This window comes from Miscanthus floridulus, chromosome 10, assembly GCF_019320115.1.
Source record: "Miscanthus floridulus cultivar M001 chromosome 10, ASM1932011v1, whole genome shotgun sequence".
Taxonomy (NCBI): domain Eukaryota; kingdom Viridiplantae; phylum Streptophyta; class Magnoliopsida; order Poales; family Poaceae; genus Miscanthus; species Miscanthus floridulus.
The window spans coordinates 109,295,906-109,305,957 of record NC_089589.1 but is presented as its reverse complement, the minus strand read 5'-3'; the positions used below and the strand labels follow the sequence as shown (position 1 = coordinate 109,305,957).

Below are 10,052 nucleotides of genomic sequence, written 5' to 3'. Positions count from 1 at the left end.
TGCATGTAGTTTCCATAAAATGCCTGTAACGTAAATGCATATCATATAAATATATTCAGTGATCATTTAAAAATAGGGGTTATGCACCGGGGCTTGCCTTGGGCAGGTGCCGAGTCAGCAAAGTCAGTACCAACAGGCTCCTAGTCTCCCTCCTATGTGAAAAGCTCCTCCTCGTACTCCTCGATCACCTCGTCGTACTCCGGATCACCGACGGGTACGAAGTCTACCTGTTCGTGATCTACATGAAATGACGATGTAATGATTACACTATGACAACAGCAATTCTCAATGCAAAAGTACCTCTATTACATTGCTAGGCGAGGTCTTTCTACTAAAGTCTAAGCTATATACCAGTCCTACTAACATGTATGACCGCGCCCTATATTCATATGATGACTACGGATATTCATACTCCTAATGCCAGTTTACGATAAGGCAAGGATAATAATTACGGCATTAAACAACTCGTTCTATGGTTACCGTTTTTACAACAAGTATATAAATGCCTAAGGAAAACTACGGTAACGATTTCAAAGCTAAAGTTATCGTCGGTTTACCACAACAAATCTTGCAATTAAAGATCGATATACCGCTAAGCCCTCTACTTCAAGCTTATGGGCCTACCATCCTAACCACTAATGGGGAACCAACTGTACTAACAGGTAGTCGATATTTTTGCGAACCTAACAAACTTTGTTTCGCTATTTTTGGACAATCATGCAATTTACTACTAATTATTGAAGTTCAGTTCATAACCTAAATAGATAAACAATTTCTAATACAATGAAATGGAGAAAACGAAACCTCCCTGACCGGCCCACGACGCGCGGCCCGACCCAACTCGCCATCCCGCCCGCGCGCGACAGCAGCCAGGCGCGTGGCCCACGCGGAGGCGCGGCCCAGATGGCCAACGGCCCGCGAAGGGGAAAGCCTGCGCGCGCGGTAAAAATTGCACGAACACCCCCGACGAACTCAGCATTTACTACGAGCTCTACGGTACTGTTTCACTACTCTACCGTTTTACACCAACACCCTCCCACTTCCTCTTCTTCACCGCGAGGAGGTCCCTGGCCCCCCCAGGGCGCGCACCGGCGCGACGGCGCGGCACTGGATGACTACGCTGGCCTCACCTGGACCTCTACGGTCTACCTAAGGGGTCGATAAGTACCTTGACGATAAGCCGAAGCTACCGGAGGCGACACGGCGAGCAGAGGCGCAGAGATGAAGCCCCTTCCCGGCGGTGACTCCCGACCTGCAAGAGCGAGCACGTTCCCGTGAGCAACATCGAAGGCGAGGCCAGCGCACGAGCTAGCGAGCACCAGGGAGCACTCACCGACACCCCTGCGTTGACGGTTAGGTTGGAGGCGATCTGAGCAAGGCTGGCCACGTGAGCTCGCGGCGGTGCGGTGATGACCGATGGGGACACTACCGTGGCGGTGGGGCTAGCCTGCTGCGATGCTAGGACTGAGGTGCGCGGGGTGCTCAGGAGGACATGGCGAGTCTGTGGGTGCACTGAATCGCCACGAGGTGCACTGCGGGACTGGCTCGCCGCTGGAGGGCGTCGGCACGGCCTTATGGACCCGGTGGCGCGGTAGTCCAAAAATGAAGCACAGTGAGTCGAGAATGGCAGCGTGGTGGGGTAGGCTAGACGACCGGCTATCTAACGGAGCTGCAAGCAAAGCCAATTGGAAAGCGGTGCACCCACTACGGCGAATTGGAAGAAAAGGGGTCGCGACGGCAAGGGGACAACGGATACAGAGGAGGTCCCGTCGCGGTATGGCTCACCAGCGACGTCAACGCTCGGTACTGACTTGCCTGGCCATGGGGAACCTCAGGGCGTGCTCCCGATAGCCGTTCGCACGGCTGCAGCAGCAAACGACGAAACACGGCATGGCTCGCCTGCGGGTAGTACCAGCCCACGGACACCGCAACGCGATGTCGAGGTGATGGCGAAGCAGGCCATAGACCAGCGTGCAAGCAGCCAAGGGAGTCCAGGCGTGGTACCAACGTAGCCGCAGGCGACACGAACGTGGGACCCGGTGGCGACACGGCCATGGTGGCGCAGAGCAAGGCGCGGGCAGAGCACGGCCGTGGTCCGGGCGCCACGCGTCAGTCGGCGAGGCGAGCAGCAGCGAGGCGGAGCGTCAAGACGCGCGGGGCGTGCGAGTGAACGGCGTCGTCAGCACAGCCGAGCGCGGCAGTGGCTCAAGCCCGCGCGACACAGCGCGTTGGCAAGCCGACCGTGGTGGTGACCACGCCCAGCGCCCAGCCAGGTGGTGTGCATGATTTTTAAAGCAGCTAGAATTTGCGTACGCCATGTCCCAAACGCTAAGCCAATTGCTCGATGCGACAAGGGGTACACCGAGCCATCACCCATAGTTGCGACATTTCGCTACTCCTTAAGACAATTGTTCCACAACTAATGCCAAAGGTGGCTTTGTCGACCACTTCAAAAACCGCCGCGGAGGGCGTCGTTTATAAAGGTTTCGCGTCGAAACCCCAAACCCGACCCCCGGGAAGTATGCGCTAGCCATCCATGTCATCGACCGCAACTTTTTATCATCATTCCCAAAACGTTTATAACATTTTGTGTTAACAAAATTTTGATTCAGGTAATAAACGCGTTATGTGACACGAAACATAACCTTTTTTTCTTTACGTTTCGTAAAAATGTTTCCAAGCCAAACATGGATTATAAAGCCTATCATACACCAATGCACATAAATCAGATGGTTACGAATTATTTCAGCAAAACGTTACAATGTAACACCAGGGTGTTACAGCCGCCGCCGCCAAGGGCCGCTACGCCGGGATCGGCCATCCCTGGGGCGCCACCGCTGGGGACAGTCCGTGGGAACGGCCTGCGATGCCGCCGCTGTGGTGCGCGCCTGTGGCGACGACCGTCGACGGAGGGGGCAAACCCTAGGCTGCCGTTCGCGCCGCTGCGACCCGCTGCCTTGCGTCGCCTCGGCCTCCACCTCCTCCATGGCGTCCTCTGGCCTCGGCTGCATCACGTCGCTCCGGGCGGGCCCCTCTCCGAGCCTCCGCTCGCTGCGTGGGGGTGGGGACCGGATCTAGGCCCGCCGTGACCGGATCTGCCGCCGGCCACCAGCCAGCACCCGTGCGCTACCTCGGCCAGGGCTCCGCGCCGCCGCAGTGGAGGCAAAGAGGAGGGCGGGGGAGGTGAGGAGGAGGGTGGATCTGCCGCCGGCCACCAGCCAGCACCCGTGCGCTGCCTCGGCCGGGGCTCTGCGCCGCCGCGGTGGAGGCAAGGAGGAGGGCGGGGGAGGTGAGGAGGAGGCCGAATCTGCGTGGGGAAGGCGAGGAGGAGGGCGGGAGAGGTGAGGAGGAGGCCGGATCTGCACAGGGATGGCGAGGAGGGCGTCGCGGTGTGAGAGGGAGGGAGGGAGCAGGTGGAGGCGGGGTGCGAGTGAGCGACCCGAGGATGAGAAAGGAGTCTGCGGCCTTTTGTACGTGCAGCGTTTATAGAGGCGACTGATGATTGAGCCGTCTCTACAAATCATAATACTGAAGGCGGCTCGTATCACCAGCCGTCCCTGCTGTTCCATTTGTAGGAGCGGCTGATCTTTGGGCTCCTGAGCACACCACTGTAGGAGCGGCTCCATCACCAGCCACCCCTAAAAAAATTTATCCCGTTGCTACAGACCGTTTTTCACGTAGTGCTACTCATCAGCTTACATGGAAATTACCGTTGCCACAGGGTTCGGGATGTAAACCAGGGACCATGGTAATGTCTTGCAGAACCTTGGGAGCGCCTCTCTTAAAGCTGTAGCTTCACACATGCTATGACCACCAAATTTAAAGATCAGATTTTTATGTACCCTAAATGCCTTCCGTCGGTTATCAAAGAGCAGCAGTACAGGAACTAATCCTGCACGGTTGTAATTTGTGACTGTTTATGTCCTATTTGTCTACTGATGACCATACATTGTTTTTTGTGTCAAGCATACTGTTCTGCTCAAAGATAAGCGCATGTTACTATTTCTGTGATGATTGGCATGAAAACTTACCTGTTTACACAGGTGTTCCTGCTCCATGGAGTCTAATACAGTTGGTTTATTTGTTCACGGCAACATATCAGGTGCAAACCATTCAACTTGTGCAAACTTAGAAACTACCGATCGGAACCACTAAATGCTGATCCAATGGAAGAGGTGAGGGGGCTTAAGCGCAAAAAAAAAAGGCCGACAGGTGGGGGGCTTAAGTGCAAAATAATCCCAACTCTCGTCCTATCCATTGAATCAGCATCTAGTGGTCATAATTGATAGTTTTTAAGTTTGTACAGGTTGGTTGGTTTGCACCCATCAGAAAAAATGTTTCCGTTGCCTGACTAAAAATAAGAACATTTTGACCTCCTAAGTAGTGGTCCTCCAAATTTTAGTTGTACTACAAGTTTGCAGTGGTCCAACATTCAGTTACTGGATACTATATACTGATTCTGTTTTAGGGCCTGTTTGGTTCATCTAGTAGCTACTAAATTTAGTAGCTTTTAGTTATTTTAGTAACTTTTTAACCAAACGATATGACTAAAAGCTACTAAAAGGACTTTAGTCCTAACTCTGAAGTTACTAAAAGTGACTAAACCGTTTAGTAGCTATTAAAGTTTAGTAGCTCGAACCAAACACCCCCTTACTCTGCTTATTTAGTATACTACCTTTGGTACCCTCTAAATTTTTTCCCGCATGCTCTCTTATGACCATATTTTTTTGAGCTTACACCCGGTTGCTTCCTTTAGTCTAAACTTATGAGAACACACTTACCATATTGGCAAATTTGGTCACAACAGGTGTGTGCAGCAATTGACTATCCAATTCCGACTTCGATTTTCCTCATAGTATACAGACTGCAATGCCTACCAGTAAGCAACAGGCCATATTTGCTAATTTAGTTTTTGTTTCCTCATATTGTTCTTCTGTCTGCAAATGTATACCCTTCGACTTTGCACCTAACATAGGTACTTTTCAGTCTGCCTGCACAGTTCCAGGTCCTCGATGTTTTATCTTTCATGATCATAATCAGTCTGATGGAACACATCCCACAACAATCCTCGCTCGCCTGGTGGACAGCTTTGCCAACCATTGAAAGTTCTTTGGCCCGTAGCAAAATGAGCTTCCATATCCAACTGAAACATCCATGTACTATGCTGACATTGGCTCAAATGACAACTCATCTATAACTAATTTTGCTAATCTTTTTGTTCCATGTATAATCATATGATGTGCTATAATTCCGGCTTGCTAACCCGTGCGAAGCACGGGGGTACCTGCTAGTTAGTTCTTAGAGATGTCGTCGAGCAGATGGAGCGAATTGGGCCAAACATCTTTTCGTCGGGCCAGGCCCAGGCCTCCTCCGGCGCGCCTCGCCATCTTCTCCCGTGGATCAATCATCAGAATTGGAGTCAGAACTCGACGCCTCCCACCAATGGTGGCACCCGTCCACCGCTGCGTCTGGCTCGACACGGCCAACGAGGCGTCCGACCTGCACCTCGTGAACCCGCTCTCGGGCGCGCAGGTGGCGCTGCCGCCCGTCACGACGCTCTACCATGTGCAGAGCTTCCTGGACGGCGGGGGCAGCCTCGTGTACTCCGTCCAGGAGAGCGAGGACCGGGACAACCCCGAAGAGCCGCCGGTGCAGTACCCGGCGCAGAAGCTGCGCCTGTTTCTGTACTACAAGGTGGTCATGTCCTGCAGCCCTTCCAAGGGGAGAGACTGCGTCGTCCTCCTCCTGCACCGGCCGGACGGCGAGCTCTCCTTCGCCCGCGTCGGCGATAACCGGTGGACTCACATCACTCGCCAGACGCTCAGATGGGTCAGCGGCTATCGTGACGCGATCTACAACGAGATTGATGGCTTGTTCTATGTGCTAAGCTTCGACGGCTCCATGAACACGTTGGATTTGGGTGACCCTTCTCCGGTGTCCAAGGACATTATGCCGCTAGCGATACCGTGGGATGATCCAATCAAAGATCTTATGCTCACACCGTCGGGTGATGTCTTGCAAGTGTGGAGGTTGAAAGAAATCGAGCGTTTAGCCACTCCCGTTGAGCTTCCTGTGGGGGTTGCCCATGAGGTTGATGATCCATGCTTGGTATCTCGCATAACAGAGTCTTACATCCACAAGGTTTACATTGATAAACATGATCGCGTGAAGCTGACGAGCATTGGAGACCACGCTTTGTTTCTTGGTTCTAATTCTGCGGTGTGCCTTTCTACCAAGGATTTCCCGTTGAGCTTCCTGTGGGGGTTGCCCATGAGGTTGATGATCCATGCTTGGTATCTCGCATAACAGAGTCTTACATCCACAAGGTTTACATTGATAAACATGATCGCGTGAAGCTGACGAGCATTGGAGACCACGCTTTGTTTCTTGGTTCTAATTCTGCGGTGTGCCTTTCTACCAAGGATTTCCCACAGTTGAGTCCAGACTCTGCTTATGTTACCGATGGCTTTGACGAAGAAATGTGTGGCAATAAGCACTATTTGAGGGAGATTGGCATCTGGGACTTCAAAACTGAGACACTACGTGGCTTTGGTGAGGTCCAATCTCGCAATCCATGGCTTTAATTGGCCTGCACCAATTTGGATAACACCGTCTCTTCATTAGGGGGGAAGAATTATGCTGGAGAGATGTCCACAGTGGTAGTCCTACTGAACAACACATTCCCTAGTCCTATTGGTAGTCCGAGTAAAATCACCTATGTGCGGATGAACTACAGGAGAATTAAGAGGGCCATGTTTGGCGGGGCTTCAAGCGGCTTTTAGCTCCTTTCTACAATGTTAATAAGGAGCCGGAGATGACGACACAAAAAAGAACACTTTTTAAAATGTCACAAGTTGTTGTAATCCATGAAGCCAAAAAAATTGGCCTCACCGGATCTCAGTTTATTTAGCGTGGAAATTGAAAAGGACCTTAATTAGTATTGACGTGGTGAAGTGAAGCTTAAAAAATGATTTCACCAACTCAACTCATTCAAAGTAAAAAGAGAAAAACTTCATAAGTAATGAAGAAAAGAAGCTTTATGATTATGATGAGTAGTGGCGTGAACCATACGTGGAGGAGGCGGGGATTAGTATATATGTCAAAATTCGTCAGAGTTGAAAAAAAATGCAGAAAGATGTTAAAATGCAGCAGAATAAACTGTTATGAAATTCGGTGATGAACTGATAAATGATGTGCTTTATTCAGAAAGATGCATTTTACTGTCGCAGCAAAAACGCTGAAGTAGTAAGACCTCGCGAACAATGAAATAAGAACTGACATTCAGAACAGAGTGTTCGGTGCTCCCAGAGTTGAAGAGCAGACATGCAACAGGCATTCAGAACGAGACGGAGATGCCGAGGAGGTCAAGGACGCGAGCCACGAACTGCGCAAGGTCCATCCAGCTCGCCGCCGTCACGAGCTTGCCATCAACGACCGCCCCCTCGGCCTCCACGGCCTCGGCGCCAGCCAGCCTGGAGACGACCCGCATGGGCACCCCGCTGGCGCACTTCTTGCCCCTGAGCAGCCCCGCCGCGGCGAGGAGCAGGTGGCCCTGGCCGATGCTGGCCACCACCTTGCCCTTGTCCGCGAACTCCTTCACGAGCGCCACCGCCCTGTCGTGCGTCACCAGCAGCTCCGGCGCGCGGCCGCCGGGCACGACGACGCAGTCGTAGTCGTCGGCGCTGGTGTCGGCCCAGTCGGCGGTCACGACGAAGTTGTGGCCCCGCCTCTCCTCGCTGACCGTGACCGTGGCGCCCGGCGGGGCCGGCGCGCCGGCGTCGTAGATTGCCGTGACGACGGACTCGCCCTTGCGCTTGGTCGGGCACGCGGATTCGACGTGGCAGCCCACACCCGCCAGCGCCCGGAACGGCACGTTCGCCTCGTAGTCGTCGACGTAGTCCTGCACACGGCCAATCAAGATCAGCGGCGGCGCCACGAGCGCCTGGCGAACAAGGCAAACTTCCAGAAGAAGGACGGCGAGGGGGGAGGGAAAGGTGCTAGCTAGATAGCTCACGGCGCAGAGGACGAGGACGCGCTGGCCGCCGCCGCGTCCGGCGTCGACGACGACGCGCGCGCCCATGGCGTGGAGGAGCTTGGCGACGATCTGGGCGTGCGCGGGCCATCCGATGGCGGAGAGCACGTGCCCGTCGGCGACGCAAAGCCCGAAGGGTTCCGGGTCGACCCACGTGCCCCCCGCCATCTCCACGACGTGCCGCAAGCTGAAGAACGCCGTGCAGCGCACCCCGCCGCTGAGCCCGCCGGCCGCGGCGAGCAGGAGCTGGCTGTGGCACGTGAGCACCAGGGGCCTCCGCAGCGCCGCGAACGCCGCGACGAGGTCCACGACGGCCGCGTCCGCGCTGAGCTGCTCCGTGAACCGCCCGCCCGGGATCACGAGCGCGTCGTAGCAAGACGGGTCCGCTGACGCCGCCGCGAAGTCGGCGGTTATCGTGAACCGGTGGCCCGTGAGCTCCGTGTAGAGCTGCGGGCGGCGTGCGTGCGTGAGGATGGATGGATGGGATGGGGTGGGGTGGCTGCTGGTTAGGAGTAGTACGTGACGTGACGTACCTCGAAGCCGAGGAAGTCGTGGACGGCGGTGAGGCAGGAGTCGCCGGGGCTCTTGCCGGGCGCGGCGCAGTCGACGGTGATGCCGAGGGCGGCGAGGGCGTAGAGCGGGACGGCGGCCTCGTAGTCCTCCATGTAGTCGCCGCAGAGCATGAGGACCTTCCTGGGGGCCGCCATGGATGGACCTGATCGATCCTTGCTCGCTCTGGACCTGCAAGCGTCCTAGTGAGTAGTGAGTAGTAGTGACACTGGCAGCTAGCGTAGGAGTGGGCGCGCTGGAGTAGCTCTGAGTTTCTGATCGATCTGCTCACGTCGATCACGACTGGTGGATCGACCGCTGAAAAAAATGGTCCAAACATTCATGGTAGATGGGAACAGGATTATGAGCGCAAAAAAAAAAGAGATGGGGGCAGAATCAGGGCAGTCCAATGCTAGAAACACTGTGCATATTAATTTGGATAGATACTACGTATAGAGACTATGCTCCTAATAAATAGTTTTTATAGAATAATTTTTTATTCTATCACATATATTCTTTTTTTATTTTCTACTAATCACACCCCTTCATATCTTGGTTCTCGTGGTTTCTATGATTTTTGCTCTCTCTCTAATAACTACCTTATCATATCAGCAAAATACTTAGGAGATAGTACCGTTAATGTGTATAAAAACTACGATGGTTTCTTACAAACGATTGGATCAAATCTCTGTTCCGGATCCCGAGTCCTGACAACGCACGTGTTCAGGGCATGGGCATCGCATGCGTCACGCGTGATTCCCGGATGAGCCACGGCCACGGACCGAGACGGCCAGAGAAATGCAAGCCCTGTACTTACTATACAGTAATTAGTATTAACATATATAACACGTGTCAGGAGAGGTTAAGTGACTACACACATGTGGATTGCTTATATTATCCGCCCGTGAATCGGTTGCATGGTGCTGGGCGCGCCACGCCGTGATGATGATTTAGGCAGTCCAGTTGACTGATGTTGAGGACATCCTGGTTTGGAGATGGTCGGAGGATGGAGTGTATTCTTCGCGATCTGCCTACATGGCGCTCCATTCAGCCTCTCTGCTTACAAGCGCCTTTGGGGTGCATGGGCACCTCTGGCTCGCTGTCGGACTATGGCATTGGGCCGTAGACAGGAGGCGCAGACAAGGATTGGACGTGGCCGAGCACTGCTTCCTGCTCGTTCTCCGACAGGTATGGTGGCACATCTTGGCGCGAGAAAAAAGGCCGTTAGAGGACGACACATGAATGAAAAAAGGCCGTTAGAGGACGACACATGAATGAAAAAAAAAAAGCCTTTGTTTAGTTTCATCCTAACTTCCAAAAATTTGCTACAGTACCTGTCACATCGAATGTTTGCGGCCCGTGCATGGAGCATTAAATATAGACGAAAAGAAAAACTAATTGCACAGTTTGGTGGGAAATTGCGAGACGAACATTTTAAGCCTAATTAGTCCATGTTTGAACACTATTTGCC

General features: G+C 53.4%; 1 protein-coding gene, 1 long non-coding RNA gene and 1 pseudogene across 2 annotated transcripts; 2 read left to right on the top strand and 1 right to left on the bottom strand.

The window, feature by feature from the left end:
* Window positions 1-4,788: 4,788 nt before the first annotated feature.
* Window positions 4,789-5,210, top strand: LOC136486410 (uncharacterized). Its single transcript, XR_010766791.1, has 2 exons — window positions 4,789-4,879; window positions 4,987-5,210. It is a non-coding gene; the product is annotated as an uncharacterized lncRNA (long non-coding RNA).
* A 232-nt stretch (window positions 5,211-5,442) lies between these two features.
* On the top strand, window positions 5,443-6,918 carry LOC136489259 (uncharacterized; annotated as a pseudogene).
* A 261-nt stretch (window positions 6,919-7,179) lies between these two features.
* Window positions 7,180-8,901, bottom strand: LOC136485298 (DJ-1 protein homolog E-like). The gene is made up of 3 exons (XM_066482209.1): window positions 8,566-8,901; window positions 8,015-8,479; window positions 7,180-7,900 (listed from the first exon to the last, which is right to left on the bottom strand). The coding sequence occupies exons 1-3, from the start codon at window positions 8,737-8,739 to the stop codon at window positions 7,337-7,339; spliced, it is 1,203 nt and encodes a 400-aa protein (XP_066338306.1). The 5' UTR covers window positions 8,740-8,901; the 3' UTR covers window positions 7,180-7,336.
* Between the last annotated feature and the right edge of the window lie 1,151 nt (window positions 8,902-10,052).